The sequence below is a fragment of the Podarcis filfolensis genome (genome assembly GCF_964270895.1).
Source record: "Podarcis filfolensis genome assembly, chromosome: 15".
Lineage (NCBI taxonomy): Eukaryota > Metazoa > Chordata > Lepidosauria > Squamata > Lacertidae > Podarcis > Podarcis filfolensis.
The window spans coordinates 31035923-31055938 of NC_139618.1; the positions used below are offsets into that span (position 1 = coordinate 31035923).

A 20016-nucleotide genomic window follows, 5' to 3' on the forward strand; every position below is an offset into this window, starting at 1 on the left:
AAATTTGCCCATTTGCCCTCTGACGAAGAAATGACCAGTCCATAATTTTACTAGTAGGTTTACTGTAGCTGTGAGAGACAGAATAACAACAGGAAAAACCCCAGAAACCCAGAAGACAAAAGTCACTGTATCAGCCGCATTCTCATATAATGATAAGCTAAGATTTAGAATGGTTTATCTGGAAAGAGCAACACACTGATATGATTACTGATAGTTCCCACTTTGCTCATCCCCTGAAACAGGTGGGGTAAACAAACTAGGAACCCTTTCTTGGCTTTGTGTCACATCTGACCAGGGAACATGTTTCCTTGTTTCCTAGCAAGCCACAGTCCTTAGCCAATCTTATACCCACCATTTTTTAAAACATAATTTTCTACTACACTATCACATACCCCACCCTTACTTGTCCAGATCACAAGTACACTTGCTTCCAGATAAGTGTAGCATAAGAAAGGGGAATGGCACAACACTTGGACTTACGAGACTTGTTGATCATTTTTATCAGCAGATGAAGAATCGTCTTGTGGCTTTTGCTCTCATTGCAACTGCTATCAGCCACCTGGAAAACAAAGAAGACATGCTCATTTGAGTTATTTATTAATAAAGATATGCACACACAGCTACGTGATTAAAGATATCAAAGCAGTTTGTCACAAAATGCATAAAACCATACACACGAAAGTTAAAAACAGACCTCAACTAACCATTGCAGAAAGATAAAGTCTTAGTTGTCTGCATAGGCCTGGTGGAATAGAAAAGTTTCCAGCAGGCATTTAAGAATTGAAACAGAAAGTGCCCACTGAGTCTCCATTGGCAGAGTACAGTAGTACCTCCGGTTACAAACTTAATCCGTTCCAGAGGTCCGTTCATAACCGGAAACCACTCATAACATGAGGTGCACTTTCGCTAATGGTGCCTACCACTGCTGCCCGCATCCCGCTCGCATCCCGGGGCAAAGTTCGCAACAAGGGGCATCTACTTCTGGGTTGGCGTAATGCGTAACCCGAAGCATTCGTAAGGGGGGCGGTACGTAACATGAGGTACCACTGTATTCCACAATACTGGACCAATGACAATGAAGACTCCCATTTCTTCTTGTTATCAAGTGAGCCTCGCCAACTCAGGGAACAACCAACGATGCTTCTGCGGATGATCTCAGTGATCGAGCTGAGATCTAAGGTTCAGGCAATTCCTGAACTAACCTAGACTTAAGTTGTTAAGGGCTTTGTAATTAATACAAGGATCTTGAACCTGGCTCAGTAATAGATGGGCAGCCAGCGCAGCTGTGCTAACAATGGCATCACATGTTCTATATGGCCATCACATTCCATATAGGAGCATTGGAGCTTCCAAACCAGACCCAAGGACAGCCCCACATGGAGCACATTACAGTTATCCAACCTTGAAGCTACCAACATGTGGACTATAGTGGTGAGGATATCCCTGCCCAGGAATGGTCGTAGCTGGCAAACCAGACGAAGCTGGTAAAAGGTACTCTGAGCCACAGAGGACATTTGTGGGCCTCTAATGACAAATATATATCCAGGAGTTCCTTCAGAGGGAGAGCAACCCCATCCAGAACAGGTAACTTGCCATTTTCCTGAATATGGGAACCACCCACTGAAAAAGTCCCTGTATTTTCAGGATTTAAGCGGTTTATTGGCCCTCATCCACTCCACCACAGCATTCAGACACCGTATCTAGAGCTTTCATAGACTCTCCTGATAAGAATGTTAAGAATCTCACGTTGCAGAATGTAGCTCAAATAGCTGTGAGATGTTGTGACTGCATTTTCCCTCCCAACACGGGAAGTTTCATGAACAAACAAGGAGACAGACAGCAGCAGCTCACTATTCAAATAGCACTGTTTACAAGAGAAAGGCTTTAATATATAAAATGTACTATATTCAAGGGAGTATACATTGTTATACAAGTTGTTGCCCCCCAAAAGGCTGTTTTTCCAACCAAGGCCTGTCTCACACAAAATGTTAAGCCATGGTTTGTTTAATAAGCCATGGTTTGCCCCACAGACAATCAAACAACTGATGATTCTTTCTCCAAAGTTTAGTTTCAACTTCTCTTGTCTTGTGGGATGAGTGGGGGGCAAACAAACCATGGTTAAATAAGAGTGCTGCTTTTATTTAGAATACCAAACCATGAATAAAGCAAACCAGGGTTTGTAAGACAACAACAAACCATAGTTAAGCTGATGGGCTAGGTTCAGATGATAAAAAACTCTGGTTAGTATTATACCCAAACCAGGAAAAAAATGCAAGCTTAATCCCAGCAATTGTTTCCTGGGATTTCATCTTTTTGTCTTTTATTCTAAGGTTTACAATTTAGAGCCATATGTGTAAGCGTTTCCACCAGGTGGTCTTCACATGGGCAAGTTCTTTCTCCTTCCACCCTGCCTGAGAACCTTCCCCAAAGGAGGTTTGATGGATTTGAATTTAACCTGGCCAGCGAAAATGCCCTTCTTTCTTGAGGGTTGAGCAGAAATTCAAGGTAATTATGGTTAGTTTCATGTGCCCAAGAAAGTTGAAAATAAAGAGGGGAACATTTTTTTCTCTGCTGCTACTGTTAGTTCTTGGTGTTCAATATCCCACAACCTAGTTTTTATTATAGCCTTGGCAGATGGTAGGGACCTCAATCGCAAAAGTTCCACTGACAGCCCAAGTTGCTGTACCTTCTTGTTAAACTGTTGTAGCCCTGGGGAAAGAAAGGGATCTAACAAAACTTCACTAAGGAGAGGATCTTTATCTGATGTAAAGCAGATGTTTAATCAGCATAGAAGAAATCCCGCCCAGGCGACAGTCTCTACCGTGTTGACCTCCCTCTAGACACAAGGCTGCATAGGGTACTCAGCGTGGGACAGTAAAAATCTTGAAGAGGAAAGCTGCCTGCACTCGTTCTACTGCTCTGCCTCCTTTCTTTTAGCAAATGTTTTCTGCCACTGGGGAAGTGGTAATTCTGTATTGATTTGTTCTGGATGTTTGTATGTGATGCCAATAAAAGGTTTGATGATGATTTATTCTAAGGTTGGGGAAACTCTTCTTGTCTCTGGCACAGAATTAAAAATAACAAGTTTACATAGGTTTGTTGGTGTTTTTTTTTAAAAAGAAAGCTCTTGAGCTCTTTTGATTTCAACGAATCTTGAATATGTGAAAACGTTTCTGAATTGTGTTTTATTTTCTAAATATGCATAATCATAAATGTTCATTGAAAATCAAAACAGATGTTAATGCAAGATCATTTAAATTCATGTAGACTGAACTCAGAATAAAACTTCTCAAAAAAAGAAAAAACCCCAACCCCTAATCAAATACTTAAGAAAGCTACATTTAAGTTATATTTTAAAAAGCACTGTTTGTTCCAGTTCTGATTTCAATTTGTAACTTGCTTTCTTCTGCAACTATTTCAGCAATTTTATAAAGTTTACATATCTCATCTTATGTTAATATGTGAATGCATGTATTTACACACATAGTGTGCCCTCTGGATGCTGTTGGGGTATAAAGCCTCCATCATCCCTGGCCACTGGTTAAACTGGCTGGGGCTGGTGGGAATGGGAGTTCAACAGTATCTGGAGGGTACCATGTTGGCTGCCCCTACATCAGTCCAAGAGTTCATCCCTGCCAACATCTTGCTTCAGAGGTGCCAGGGACAAAAAATATTGGAGACCTGCTGCCCCAATCTGCTGGAGGCTTCTCACTGGAAGGAATTGGCTTGCAACTGATATGCAAACACATTACAAAAGACAGGGTCCAGTGTTTCATTTTCCAAATGTAAAGCATGCAAGGGCAATTAAAGGAGAGACATCTATGTATTCATTACTGTTCATATTCAAAAACATTCTGTTTTGACACAACCCCAAATACCCAGAAACATCACCAAGCCCTCATCCAACACCAGACAAGACAGCTCAGTGCGCTTTGTAGCCGCTGAACACCTCAGACAGGATCCCTCATAAAACAGACAAAGAAGCAGCGATAAAAGGTGACACTCAACATACTTGGAAAGAATCAAATTGCTCCAGCTCGGTCATCTCAATCAGAGCGAAGAAGTCAGTCTCTCAAAAGGGCCTCTGGGTTTATGTTTGCTGCTTTCCTTCCTTAGTGGGTGCACCCAACATGACTGAGCAAAAGTGGAACTTGCCTCTTGGATGCCCAGTCTCCCACTAAGGGTTTTCAACACTGCATTGCCATGTGGCTCAGAAAATGTACAAGGAAGTTTCCCTGACCACATTCAGTGTTTACTTTCAAACACACCTGTGATGACTCTTGAATGATGCCCAGCACATCTTAAGCCTAAACTACACATTGCACCCAAATGCATGCCAAAGGAGACTACAGGTCTTTTTGGTTAAAGCAAAACACTGGCTTTGGTTAGTGATTGGTGGGCTCATTATGCTTAGCTTATCTGGGCTTGGCTTGCTAACAAAGCAGGTTACTTCCTCTCCCCAAAACCAAATGAGCCTGCCCAAATTTGGACAAAGCTCACCCCAAACTACGAAGATAGTCTCCTTCCTTACCTGTGTGTTATCCCCTGCCATCAATACAAGACTTGTTAAAGTTTTTTGGGGGGTGAAGCATGGGGAATAGAGAAGTAGTAAGAACTGGGCGCTTAACCCTTTCTCTGCTGGCCATTTCTGCTATTCTAGGATTTTTTAATGCAGGAAAAAGTGGACTTAACACTGGGGGAGAATGAAGAGCAGGTTGGGAGGGGTGTGATTGGGAGGGGTGAAATAGCAGCTCAGCAAAAAGCTCCATGCACCCTTCTTCAGCGCTCTTCATTTCACTGCCACCATCAAAAGTGGCTTCTCCTCAAAACTCTGGAACTCACTACCAGTTGAACATCACAAAATTACCACCCTTTTAGGCCTTCAGAAAAGCCTTAGGGACCCACATATTTCCAGTGGCCTAGTCATGAGGGATAATGTGTTCCCTACTGTGTTCCCTTGGGGTTGACAGAAATTGTGCTTTATTTATGGCTGGATATACAGTACATTCATAAACGGTGTAGTATATTGTCTGTTTTGGTGAAATGTTAATGTAGTTAGTCACATCTATATGATACATCTAAAGCGCTGTTGAGGTCCCCTCTCATCCAATTTTGTATAAACACGCCGTCTGAAATGTATGAACATGGAAACAGGAACAAGCAGAGGTTGCTGTGCAGCAGCTATCAACCATTAAGACTCAAGAGAAATGCTCCAAAGAAGACAGGGACAAGACATTTGTCTTTGCAAATTAAAAACCACAATTTTGTTCTTCGTTTCCAAGTGCCTAAGGGGAACATCAAGTTGCCCATGTCTATGTTTCAATACAAGACTCCGTTTCAGCAGAGCTTTTCATTTGAAAATTGGTGCCCTATGACAAAGAAGCAATAAGTGCCTGACCAGTTCAAATCCAAGTTAAAAACAATAATCTAAAAGGCCTGGAAAAAACAAAAAGTTTTTTGACCCGCACTGAAAAGACAACAAGCTTGGTACCTAATAAACATATCAACGTTTATAGCTTTGCAAAGTAAGTAAGGATTCCATAGCCATTCACCAAAATAGCACTTATACAAGCTCATAAATTAATATAATGAAGTGAGATACACAAAAATAAATCACTTCAATGTATGGAGGAGGTGGGGAGAATAACCAACAAGCATAATCTGAATATGCCACTTTAAAAGTACAGCTATAAATCAAACTGTTATTAACTATAAAATGCTTTTAAAAAATCATAACAGATCACAATTCTTTTTCTTGTTTAACTAGAAAGCAGCCTTTGAATTCATTTTCCCATAGAGGCTAGCTGTCAATAGATTCATGGGCAATCAATAGACTTTCAGCATGTTCAAATAACCCCTTTAGCAACTACTTCTCTCTCTCTCGACTTTTTATAGTCCTTCAGTTTTGATGCAGCCTATAAACACATCAATAAAATCCAGAAGGTCATTCTTTCTCATTGAGGAGTATTATTTCAGACAACTAGCAGAGCAGAAGCAAGTATCTTTCCCTTGGAAGGGCAGGTTTATTAGTGCAGTCAAAACCAAAACAAGGGTGCTGACTGTAGTGCCGACTTAGAAGGCTTATTCTGCTGACTTTACCCTTCACAGGATTGAAGAGTCTGGTATGAAGGCTGGAGTGGGGCTCGTTTGGCAGAAGCTTTTAACATCTACTACAAACCACACGAAACTACAAAACATTTCTAAAAGCTCCTTGACATTCAGAAACCTGCACACAATAGAAAGCTTTACCTGTCATCTGACATCTTTTCGACAAAGAATGTGTACAGTGTAATAGGAAACTCACCCAGTTTCAGAACTCACTAGATCAACATCATCCACTGCCCTTTTCAATTGTTCTAAGTAGGGATCGGCAAATATGTCCATTTCAGTTTCTCATATATCCAGTTCCCCACATTTCCACAGCAAATTGCATCTTAGTGCAATTTTCTCTCAATATACACATTTTTGTAGGCAGCTTTGAAAACATGGGCTGGGGAAAGGCAATGCAAAGTTCAGAGAACTGCAAATTTCAAAGGACAGCTGTGTTTCAGATCATGTACGTATTGGTTCGAGAAGAGTGCATTAGGTAGTCTCTCATTAAAATGCAAACAAAACTGCATTTCTCCCCCATCCCTAATTCTAAATGCATACAATGATAATGGTGTCTGCTTCCAACCTATGCACATTCATTAGAAAGGGCGTAGCAAGACACAGTCCCACAGTTGTACACGTAGAGAGCTCCCTCCATATAATGAATATGCATATAGAGTAGAAACAGAGGGTTGCATCCATTGCTAATTCTACTCCACCCACTAAAGTTAATGAACCTAAGTTAGTCAAGTCCATTAATTCCAATAGGTCTACTCTGAAAAGAACTAAGCTGGATACAACCCAGAGTCTGTTACTATGATACTGCCCCAGTACTCGGAACAACTGAAAAGGGCTATGGAATGAGATGCTGATGGAAGGTCTAATTCCATGGGGGCTATTCTGATAAGACATACAAATTGCAGAGTTGGCAGATAAACTGCCAAGACACAGTCATGCAATTTATTCTAATCCCCGGGCATGGGCTGAAGCTAAGCAGGGACTGGCTTTGGTTGGTGCCTAGGCGGAAAGTCACCCAGGAGCCCTACTAAACCCCGTCAGTTCCACCAGACAAAAATAAGTAAATAAACTTTGACATTCGGTTCAGATTCAGGGCAAGCAATCAAACTGATAAATGGCCTGCAAACGTTTTTGCTGGAAGGTAAACGTCTAATCCATTTGCTAAGAAGCAGCATTGTGTGCATATTTATTTAAATGAATATAGTTCATTAAGTATTTCATATGTATGTTTAACAAGGTGGTTCTTGTGTACACATGCTTAGTAAGCATTTATAAAACAATAGCTGTAATAAATCAATACAGTGGTGCCCCACAAGACGAATGCCTCGCAAGACGGAAAACTCGCTAGACGAAAGGGTTTTCCGCTTTGGAGGTGCTTCACAAAACGAATTTCCTATGGGCTTGCTTCGCAAGACGAAAATGTCTTGCGAGTTCCTGCGGGGGTTTTTTCCTCCCCCCCTTTTTCCCAAGCCGCTAAGCCGCTTATCAGCTGATCCGCTAAGCCGCTTAACAGCTGATCCGCTAAGCCGCTAAGCAGCTGATCCGATAAGCCGCTTAACAGCTGATCCGCTAAGCCGCTTATCAGCTGATCCGCTAAGCCCGCTAAGCCGCTAATAGCGCTAATCCGCTAAGCCGCTAATGGGCTTGCTTCGCAAGACGAAAAAACCGCAAGACGAAGAGACTCGCGGAACGGATTCTTTTCGTCTTGCGAGGCACCACTGTACCATAATAAAGAGAGACCTGAAATGCAACTAACTTATGAACTTTGCAAGTGCAAGAAAACTAGTCCTGAAACTGACTAGAATTTTATTTAAATCGGGACCCATGGTTTATACCAAGGCAAAGCAAGATTATTTAAAGGTGAAACTAATTGAGCAGAGGTCCTCCTACCAGCTGCACATGAGGAGGGTGGGAGATGAATACCGAAGATTCTGGCGTATTAGGCAACTGGGCGTATTAGATGACCCCCCCAAATTGGCAGCTGCAATTTGGGGGTTCGTCTTATAAGCCCAGTCGCCTAATACGCTGGGCAGCTCCATGCCGGGAGAAAGCCACCCGGCGCAGAGCGGAGCCCGCCGCCCACTGCCGCTGCTTCCGAAGCAGCAGTGGGCGGGCTCCGTGCCGCACCACCCATACCCGCCGTATAAGATGACCCCCAACTTTCTAACCTGCTTTTTGGGGTTAAAAAGTCGCCTTATACGCCAGAATCTACGGTATCTACATTGTATTAATCCGCAGTTCATGGTTACTTACAGACACCATCTTGGTAGCTTCCCCAGCCAGCTGCCGTCAACATAATAATTTTGTCTATTTAAACGGCAGCAGGGACACAGGGTAGACAAATACAGGATCAAAAGTCATTGGGCAAACAAAGAACACTAGCCAATACTAAACAGTTACTAAACATCCGTCGACAGAGTGCAATAAACTCTGAAAGTTTTTATTTCCCTGTCACAGAGAGCCCTTTCTTTCTCTTTTTAGTTCCATTCATTGATAGAACCTCTCTGTTACTCTTATGCCAACACATAAGGCACCTTATCCAGTCTTGCCCCAACCACCAGCAAGAGAAGGGAGAGCTATAGAAAGCATCCCTTCTCTCATCTCTGTCAGAAAGCATACTCTAATTCCAACTGTCCCAAGACTGCAGAAGCCAGACTAAAAGGACACTCAGATCTCTACCTCAAACCAGAGGAATAAGGGTGTTTGGTAGTTTTAAGTACATTTTATATATGCATATAGTTTTAATTCCATTAATGTTCAATTGGTTTTTAATTATTGCTTCCCCCCCCCCGATGTTTTTAGCTATTGTTTTTCTAATCTGTGAGCTGCCTTGAGTATCATCAGAGAAAAAGGCAGGGTGTTCTTATTCTTAATGCTTTACATTGTATTTGTTGTAAGCCACCTTGGAGAAAAATTGATTGAAAATCAGGGAAAGAAAGGAGGATTTAGTCCAGGGGTCTCCAAGCTTTCCTTGCCTCGGGCCGGTGTCTCCAGCGACAACTGCATGGCGGGCTGGAGGGCGGGATAGCATGCGTCCACGCTATTTCCGGTGCACTTCTGGATCGGAGGAGGCCCATGCGCATGTGCACAAGCTATTTCCGGTGCTTCTCCGACCTGGAAGTGGGTCGCTGTGGGCCAGATAAACAAGTCCCTCGGGTCTTATCCGGCCCCCAGACCGTAGATTGGTGACCCCTGATTTAGCCCTTTGGCAACTGCCTTAAGCTGGAGCCAATCTGACACGCTGACAGGAGGGAATCCAACATTTCCAGCAAAGGGAAATAAAGCAGAGAGGCCACAATCAACATACAGTGGTACCTGGGGTTACATACGCTTCAGGTTACATACGCTTCAGGTTACAGACTCCGCTAACCCAGAAATAGTACCTCGGCTAAGAACTTTGCTTCAGGATGAGAACAGAAATCATGTTCTGGCGGCGCGGCGGCAGCAGGAGACCCCATTAGCTAAAGTGGTGCTTCAAGTTAAGAACAGTTTCAGGTTAAGAATGGACTTCCGGAACGAATTAAGTACTTAACCCGAGGTACCACTGTACCCAAGGTACCACTGTAACGGTATTACCAGGGCTATTTTTCAGTCTGAAACTCACCAGAACTCAGTTCCAGCACCTCTCAGGTGGGTGGCATTGTCATTATAAGAGAACAAGGGAGGCATTCATGGTGAGTTCTGGCACTTCTTTTTCTAGAAAAATAGCACTGGGTATCACCACTGGCAGGAGTCATCTGCCCTGAGTCAGAGTCATTCTAATATGCTGGAGATGACTCCACCCAAGTTCATTGAATAAGGAGGGGGAAAGCCTCATGCCACTTACATACCACTCCAAACCAGATGTGCCACTCACTCATCACAATGTTGTTAAAAGAAAAAAAAAGGTTAAGAATGAGAAATAGTCAAGACACATTCCACTAGTTGCCACCAATTCATCCTAGATAGAGGGCAGGTGTGTCTAAGGGACCTCACAGCCCAGCAAACACAGACCCAAGACCTCTACGACCTCTCCCTGCTGAGCCACCAATAAAGCCAAAGGCAGGTGAGAGAAGACTCTGCTAACTAGCCTATGACAGTGATAATTTGTGATAGCTAATAATGCAAGATGGACCACAGCTGGCTGTATCATACAATTTCCCCAAAGACTAAAAAAACCCAGAAGATTTTCACCTCTACACTACAAGATGAAGCTAGTAAATGGTGAAGAGGTGTGCCATCAATGGCTGACACATCCAACCTCAAAAGATTTGTTTTTGTTTTGTTGCAGGTTCAAAAGACTGAAAGGACATTGGAGAGAATTGTGCTTATCTAAAGTAAAAAAACAATTGATATTAATCAGCAGAAAACTAGATGACCCTCGAGTCCCTTCCAACTCTATAATTTAAACAGAGTTGAAGATCAAGAAACTATGGTTCACTTCCTTGGAAAATATATCCAAAATGAGCTTGGACAGCTTTCAGCAGGTGCTATAAAGCAGAAAATTTGTACGCATGCAAACTCAGCGAAATACTACTCAATTATTCTGGGCTGTACACCTGTTGTCAAGTCATATTTACAATACATTATGTTGATGTACTTTCAATTGTACGCTTTCATTCTTTGATCTGATATAGCTTCCAGGAGTTGAAGACTTCTTCTTCCCACAGCCCAACTGTTACCATTCATCCCTTACCAGTCAGTACAGCTCATCAGTCCCTGGGATTGTCCCTAACTCAGTGCAATTTATTTGTATACAACAGGTGTTCTAAGCTCCCAGATGAACATAAACTATGAATCTCTGTATAGTTGTTATTATGGCAATAAATTATAGAAATACTACAACCCTAAGCAAAATAGGAACAGCACTTTTAGCCGCCTGTCTTGATCCAAAAGGATGTTAATTTACTCCGGGGCAACACATGCCTCTTTCTTCCAGAAGCAGTTCAAAATTAATGGCCAAGTTCCTATTGTGCAATAGTAAAACAACAGCACTCACGTGTTTTACTATTAGATCCCTATGTCGGTTTCATTAGCCTATCGAGCTGATATCTCATCTCTCATCTTCTTGCCAAAAATAATTTACTTATTATTCAGTTCAATTATTTATAACTTACCCTTCAAATGCATTCACATTACTACAGCAAGGCTTACAGCAATCAAAATATCACAATCTAATAATGATGATGATGGTGATATGCTGTAAGCCGCCCAGAGTGGGCGGGGAATAATAATAATAATAATAATAATAATAATAATAATAATAATAAAATAATAATAATAATAATAATAATAATAATAATAATAATAATGTTTTTATTTTCACAGTACAGAAGATAAATTTTGAGAAAACAATTGTTACAACAGTAAACAACAAGTAACTTGTTCTGATAAACTTACAGACTTTTACCATGCCATGTGTTAAAGTTTCATTTGATTACTCTAAAGTATCACACCAAATTTTCCCATGAGTGCTGGGTGGATTGCTACCACAGTCTGAACTATTTATGTATTCAATAAGCATTTGCCGTATGTTATAAAAGGAATATGGATTGTGTTTGCCCTTTTCCACTCTCACCTGGCATGTTAGTTTCTCAGCCAATGCTACTGACCATACTCTGCTATAACAAGAATCAATGTTCAGCCCATCACTGGTATTCCAAAATCTGGCTATCTCCATACAAGCAGCAGTCAACAGAAGGGCTAAGAGGTCCTCTTTAGGATAATCATGAGCAGACGTGATCTTAAGCCCAAGCAGTGCAAGTGAAAGGAACATTTCAATTGTTTTGTTGTATATCAAGCTTATTTCTTTGAAGACAACATTCCAGAAGGGTTTGATGATGTCACAACAACACCACATATGGAAATACGTACCTTTTGACTGTGCATCGCCTCCAACAATTATTAGTATTATTATTATTAACAACCAACAATACTAAAATAAAAATACAATAATGGAAACTGGTCCAGCAGATAAAAGCTATTGAGTCCTTCCCATAGGGCCATCTCCTCCCCACACCCCATTGATAGTAGGCTTGTAACCGGGCAGAGGGCCTTCTCGGTAGTGGCGCCCGCCCTGTGGAACACCTTCCCATCAGATGCCAAGAAAATAAACAACTATCTGACTTTTAGGAGACATCTGATGGCAACCCTGTTTAGGGAAGTTTTTAATGTTGTGATGTTTTGTGTGCTGGGAGCCGCCCAGAGTGGCTGGGGAAACCCAGCCAGATGGGTGGGGTATAAATAAATTATTATTGTCATTATCATAATTCTATTGCAGTCAATACTATAGACTACTCACAAATGGTACCCTAAATGGTAGCATAGTGGGAGAGCACACACTTTGAATGAATAAAAATAAAAATACTTCATTTATTTATATGCCACCCATCTTGACTGGATGGCCCCAGCCACTCTGGGAAGCTTCCAACAAATAAAAACATGAAACACAGTAAAACATTCCAGAAGATGTTTTAAGTGAGAAGATCTCACATCCAATCCCTGCTTTGCTGGCGGAAATGAATAGTAGCATAGACTGAGAACGATTTCTGCTTGAAACCTTGTAGAGATGCTACAATCTGGTAGACAACGTTAAATGGACCAAGAACGACAGTAGTGGAGTATGGCAGAAACACCATGGAAACTGTTGGGCAAAGGACCCGGACTTTGAATGAGTCTTCACATTCAGGTGCATGCTTTACAAGGTTTACAAAGGTGTTGCCTGGGAACTCTTTTAATGAATTTAAGCATTCTGATAGGGAAGGTAAATAATTTGAAATGGTTGAGGGCACAAATATGGGGCATTATGGGTGGATGCGAAGGGAATCAAAAGGAGAAATGTATACACCCATCCTGAACAAAGCAGTGCAGCTAACCACTAAGAGAACATAGAACAGTGGCTGCGGATAAACAGAAACAGATTGTTAGTGTTGCTAAGTAAACCATTGTGGGGTTGCTTTAATGGAAGGCATCCTCATGCCTAGTTCAGATCAATCATTTTCTGGAACAAATTGCGTCAACTCTTTTCTACACACCAACCACCAAGTACTAGAGCAGCCAGGAGTTATCAGCCCCAGCAGATGACTCAAGATTAGAACTGGCTGCAGTAGCAGGACTTTTGAGAAAGCCTAGAGACACGTCAGGGAAAAGCAGCCGGAGAAACTGAGGAATCATATAGACTTGTACGGGGCCATGAGGGTCATCTAGTCCCAACCTCTGCAATGCATGAATCGTTTTGCCCAACGTGGGGCTCGAACCCACAACCTTCAGATTAAAGAGTCTCATATTCTACTGACTGAGGAAGGAAAGCCGGGGAGGCTGCATGTATTTTAAAAGGCATTAAGATAGTAGCAAAGCACACAAGATAAGAACCTGGCAGTCATGCATGGTGAGATGCATTCCTGATCTAGAAGTATTTGTAGCCAGGTCTGGAGAAACTGGCTATAACAGAGGGGAAGTATGGCAAAGTACATGCTGCGCGTGAGGAAGGTCTCAGTTTCAATTCCCCACATCTGCACCTTGGACTGAAGAAGACACCTGCCTGAAGTCTTGGAAAGCAGCTACCACTGAGTGCAGAGCAGCCTTTACCCACATGGTGCCCTCCAAATGTTCTGGACTATAATCAGCTGACACCACCCAAGATATTAACTTAATTTGGCCTGGTTTGCAGAACCTGGTAAAGAATGACTGAGAATGAAAGTGTGAGCGTGTGGGCTGGGTTCCGAATCTAGTTGCCCAGGAAGAAAATCCTTCCCCATTTACTTCAATAAGCTGGCGCCCTCTCTTCTCAGAATGCAACCGAAATTCCAGAAACAAAGTGAACTGCAATATTCCTTCCAAAGATGAATTAAAACCTTGTTTTATAAATCTTATAATGTTAAATGCCACCTAAGATTTTCTAGTATTTGTAAAGATGTAAAAGAATCTCGTGGAGTTAAATATGAGATTCTACATATTAGATTTAAGTCGTATTAGATTTAAGACTTACCTAAACTTTTCAAAAGTGCGTAACACATAAACGGTAAGTACCACCTGGGTCTTTGATCAAAAGGCTCCAAAACCGCCCATGGCATCTAAGTAATGAAGGGAGTGGTTGAACCTAACCAGTGGCTCAAAGGCATCAGCTTCAAGGTCTCCTAAGTCACAAGCTGCCCAGCTCTTCTGTAACAGTGAAGTTGCTAAATATATGACATCTCTTCCCCCAAAGCTCCTCTATGACATCAAAAGAGATTAGCCAGAGGGTAAAAAACTAACAGCACTATCTGACCCATATCTACTCAGAAGTAAGTGGGGCTAGGATTATAACCAAAGACAGTCTCTTCCCCACCTGGTGCCCTCCAGATGTTCTGAACATCTCCCATCACAGCTGACCATTAACCACACTGGCTACAACTGATGGGATGCTGTAGTTCAAAACATCTGGAAGGCATCAGATTGGAGAAGGCTGATAAGACATGGTATTTTCCTGTTCTTGCTTTATTTATATATGGCAATAACTATAGTGTTTCTGAATTACATCACAGTTCAAGAGTGTTGCATTATTTACTTAAGAATTAGTTTTTCCAAGCTCTTAAGGGTGAATCAATCAACCTTTAAAAACTACACTCTGACCTCAGAAGCTCCCCTTTGATGTACAATCAGTCTAAAAGGTGCTTAGGGTGGATGTGGCTTGCGGTCACGATTTTCCCACCACAGTTTCTGCCCCTCTTTATGTTGCAACTTTGGCTGGCAGGGGGGTGAACAGAAGCAACTTTTGCTGTTCGCACCAAAACTGCTGTTCACACCAAATCTATTAAGAACTACTTGGAAGTCAAGTACAAATGCTAGCCTTGAGTCATTTACCCCCTCCAAGGTAGTATTGGGAAAGTGAAGGGAACTGCTTTTGATTTGGGGAATGCAATCTTAACATGCCATATGATGACACAATGGACTTGAAAGATAATGCATCTAACTCACCTTATTCCAGAGTGAAAATGGAAAACAGAATAAAGACATAATATGCCCCCCCCAAAAAAAAGACATAAAGGAAACTGAATAGAAGGTTCTAAAGTTTTTAAGTCATAAAATTAAGTTTCTAGGGAAAGTCATGCCATCGGTCCATCTAGGTCAGTATTGTGTGCACTGGCTGGCAGCGGCTTTCCAGAGTTTCAGACAGGGAATATTCGCAGCACTACCTGGAGATACTGGGGATTGAACCTGGGACGTTCTGCACGAAAAGGAAATACAGATAGCAAATATATGGTAAAGACGGAAGTCAGTTCTCAGCTCAGATCTGCACAGTTAGCCAAAAGGCAAGCTGTTCCCCTCCTATGCTGACTTGATCGCAGCTCTCTTTGATACCAGGGCAAGGCAACCACAACAGCTGCAGCAGGCATTTACTATAAAATCATGGAAGAAGAAACACACTGGCTGGAGGCAGGGCAATGCAAAGGGTTTAAAGTAAGAACAAGGTTTGTCTTTTGGGATTCCTAACAGCTTGCAAGCCTCCACAAGTTTATAGTTCTGTGTGCACACAAATTAAGGAACTTGAGGATGAAAGGTCAAATTCCATCAATAAATCCATGTGGCACAGCAAGAGCGAGAGTGCAGTGGTTGTGTTATTGACCACGAGACCCCACTTCCTTCTCCATATGCCCTGGGCAGCAACCGTTTGTGCTTCCTCTTAATCCACCAAAACATCCTCAGCGGTGCGGTGAAATCAATCCAAGCAGCAGCATGGACTGGATAAAATTAGTCAGCTAGTATGGCTGAATACTGTGCAAAGCCAGCATGGGCCAACAGACAGAAGGCTCCAATGGGGAAACTGGGACCCCTCTCTGATTCCACCAGTACAGAGTTTGCTTGCTCCCTGTGCAAGCTAATGGAGACCAAATCTATAGACGTTTTTCCTCTAAGTCCTCCGTGTTCTGTCTTTAAGGGATCTCTCCTAGGCTAGATTGCTCTACTCCTTGGCTCCCGTTCCCTACCTCCTTCCACAATGTTCTGTAATTCCCCTTCTGTTTTTCTATTTCCCCTCATAATAACTGAAGCTCAAGGAAACATACCAGGGCTCAGTCTAACCTTGGTCTTCCATCACAGCAAAACTGGCCTGACAGCTGATTTCCTCAGCATCTGCTGAAATTCTGATATCCTGCAAGTTCAGAATATTCCACATCACCATCTCTTGTCTGCTTTACGTTAGAAGCGCAATTCTTGGAACCAGGACTAATTAAGGACAGATTGGCTATTGGAGCTAATAGACGACTGAAGTTAATGGGAGTCTGGAAGATGCTCAAAACCTTCCCACACAGATAGAAGCAGAACCCAGATGTCATGCTGATCACATGGCTAAGAGAATTATAATCCAATTCAAGATTGGGAGGATACGATTATGGCAAGACCTCCAGATTCCTCAGCCCATTTCAATTACAGAATCTAACACCTTCTTCCACTATCAAGCCTGTAAAAACTAGAGAAATGTTGTACAGTGGTACCTCAGGTTACATACGCTTCAGGTTACATACGCTTCAGGTTACAGACTCCGCTAACCCAGAAATAGTGTTTCAGGTTAAGAACTTTGCTTCAGGGTGAGAACAGAAATCGTGCTCCAGCGGCACAGCGGCAGCAGGAGGCCCCATTAGCTAAAGTGGTGCTTCAGGTTAAGAACAGTTTCAGGTTAGGAACAGACCTCCGGAACGAATTAAGTACTTAACCCGAGGTACCACTGTATTTGTGATTTCAAAAATACATACCATCAAGTGGGAGTGGAAAAAGAAAAAGGGGAACACCGTCAAACTAGTGAAAAAAGAAGATCCTGGGAACTTGGGAGTTATCAGGAATTGGAATGCACCTAAACCTTAGGAACTATTATTTTTGCCTTGAATAAAAGTGTTTGCTTGAAATTGCAATAATCCTGTAAAAAAATATTTTTTTCAGCAACCTAAGAGGTTCTGTTCCTCTTGTCCCCACCACAATACATGGGATTCTATCACACACATATCCAAAGACTGATCTTCCCAATGGCTGCTACTGCAGTCTTCAACTGCAACTTCTCCCTTCTTCTATTTAAGTTACAAGTCCTAGTATGGAAGCATATAAAGCATGGGATGTGCAATTAGATGGCAACAAAAGTAAATAGATAAAAGAAACGGCAAGTAAAGAATGGCAGGGTTTTTTGTCCTGTGAGAGGGGTTTGGAAGGCAAGTACTTTGGAACTGTATCTGCTTAAAAATACAAAAATCTAAATACAAAATATAACATGGTTCAGAAGGCATGCAAGATCCAATCGTATGCCTGGTGGTAAATAAAAGACCACATTTTGCTGTACTGCCATATTGCCCTAAGCAAAACACAATAGAAGCTGGATGCCCATTATCTGCTATTTAAGGCATTCATGTCTTAACAAAGACTTCAAAAACAGTGAATAGCTGAATGTTCAAGGCGGTTGGGAGACACCATATGGCTGACTGTTGTGTTGGATCCAGTCTACAGCAATATGAAAGTGTACTACAGGCAGAACTAGAGGCTATGGATTTGATACTCAAGCAGTTTAGGTACACATGATTCTATCAAGCAAGGAAGCTGAGACAGGGAGAGGCGAGATCAGACCTCATTAGTTTTGTTGTGGTTGGCTCTCTTCCTGCTTAAGAGTTTCATTTTGGCTTACTTGGGTCACCCACGTGAGCCAAAAACCTCAGTTTCAATTCTGCTTCTGGTTTTGCCAAAGTGGGTGTATAGCTTAGAGGAAGTATGTGCCTCCTTTGACATATTTCAATGAACCGAAGCGTATTATTTCAAATGATAACATTTATATACAAAACAGCTCTTCACCACTGAGGATTTAAGCCATGGATCCAGAAAACAACTTTTCTTCTACGCATACTGTTATCTTTGGCTGAGACAAGTCCACCTTTAAAAAAAGGCAAAACCTCACACTGAATGAAATTAAAACCATTATTATTAATAGGAGCTATCGCTTCAAGTGGAGCTGGAAGCCAATCATGAAACCATTTAAAAAATACATAATTTAAACTTGGTTCCTAAAACAGCAAATCTGGTGCCAAGATATTGGGCAAAACAACCAAAAAGGTCCTCTCTCTGATAACACCAACCGTTTCAGAAGGCAAGGGCACATGGATTCCAGCCTTAAAATATTGATCTTGATAAACAAGCAAATAGATGTACACGTAGGAAAGGTCCTTGAATGAAAGCTCAGTCACTTCACTGGAAGTCACTTCACATCTCCCTCCTAGCCTCGCTGAAGGCTTAAGCCAATGTTGGGGAATCTGTGGTCCTTCAGTTGCTTCAGGACTCCATTTCCATCAGCCTGCATTGCCAACATCTGAAAAGCCACAGGTTCCACGTCCCTGGATTAAGCCAGACAACTCAGGCTGGACCTCCTCCCTGGACCAGGTTACAGTGGTACCTCGGGTTACATATGCTTCAGGTTACATACGCTTCAGGTTACAGACTCCGCTAACCCAGAAATATTACCTCAGGTTAAGAACTTTGCTTCAGGATGAGAACAGAAATCGTGCTCTGGCAGTGCAGCGGCAGCGGGAGGCCCCATTAGCTAAAGTGGTGCTTCAGGTTAAGAACAGTTTCAGGTTAAGGACAGACCTCCAGAACAAATTAAGTTCTTAACCCGAGGTACTACTGTATTTTCTCAGAGGAAAGCTCCCCTTTATCCAGGGTTGCTCCTTGACCTCACTCACAAGTTTACCCATACAGTGCTTTCCAGAAAGCTGACCACGTGGGCTATGGAGGACGTGGCATAACGCAAAATGGCTGCCACATCCGAAACAACATAAAAAGGCGCTGTAACATAAAATTGTGCAGGCATGCCTCTCCATCTATGGAGAAAAAAAGACATCTACATCAGCCACCATCACTCTTGTAACTACCCTCTATTCAGAATGAAAGGGGACGTGTGTCTAATCCTGGCATCCAATGGCAAGTGGGCATGCTTAAGAGGGCAAGTTCAATGTTGGATGGCCATATGTCATGGATGCTTTAGCTGAGATTCCTGCATTGCAGGGGGTTGGACTAGATGACCCTTGGGTCCCTTCCAACTCTGTTAGGAGAGGACAAGCCAGTACAAACCAAGTACTGAGCAGGAAGAGGAAACAGTAGGGTATTGGGGGGTTTGGGGGGGATATTTACACACAGGCTTCATGGGAAACAGTGGAGAGTGTTGGCAACTGCTAAAACATTTTTAAAACATTATCAAATATATGGTAGTTGAAAAAGAAATGCAGCCTGGTGAGGGGTTGATCAGAAGAGGAGAAGAGGAATGGTGAAATATCTCTTGGGAAAGCAGGCATGGGGAGGGGAATAAGGCAGCCTGAGCTGAACTCAGCTAGGTAAGCAAAGTACATCATAGGGCGAAATGGTAAGTTTCCATTCCCACAGGCTAAGTGAGAAACATGCAGAGCAACATCAGGAGGAGGACTGACATTTTTTAAAAAAGAGTTTAGCAGATTTAGAGGATGGTAGCCAATAGGGTTTTGGAAACACAGGAACAGTCAACATGGATCAAAGACCTGAAAAGCAAACTAATTGTTCATGCACAGACACTACAAATGTGCATCATTTATAAAGAATGTACAAGTTCTGCATACAGTAATAGCCTGCGCACGCCAACTGGATATTAACAAACAGAAAGATGTTGATCAGTTTAATGAGCAGCAGCTGTGGACGCAGGTAAATATGCTAGCAACCACACTTCCTTTTTCCACTGCATCACTCGCTTGTTAAAATTTAAAAATACAAAGCACTAAATAAACAAACAAAAATTAATCTATGTCCAGTATAAGCCCAAAGGTACTAATTCATGCATGTCTGAATTACCCTAAGCCTCAAAAATATAACAAATCCATACACTGGGTAAGATCATCCCCAGAAGCCCCATCCATCAACCACCTGACAAAGCTTTGCCCAGGTCCCATCAAG

At 42.2% G+C, this 20016-nt stretch overlaps 1 protein-coding gene across 22 annotated transcripts in view; it reads right to left on the reverse strand.

Annotated features, from left to right (window-relative positions):
• Positions 1-20016, reverse strand: part of ST3GAL4 (ST3 beta-galactoside alpha-2,3-sialyltransferase 4) — a 174796-nt gene that overhangs the window by 20933 nt on the left and 133847 nt on the right. For 19 of the 22 annotated variants that reach the window (XM_083588947.1, XM_083588958.1, XM_083588950.1 and 16 more), the window contains one exon: positions 481-559. In XM_083588947.1, coding sequence (XP_083445073.1) covers positions 481-496 — 16 coding nt within the window. In that variant the 5' untranslated portion in view covers positions 497-559. Of the gene's footprint in view, positions 1-480; positions 560-4012; positions 4175-14074; positions 14249-20016 lie in introns of those variants that run through there. The other 3 variants (XM_083588954.1, XM_083588948.1, XM_083588945.1) reach the window with 3 other exon arrangements.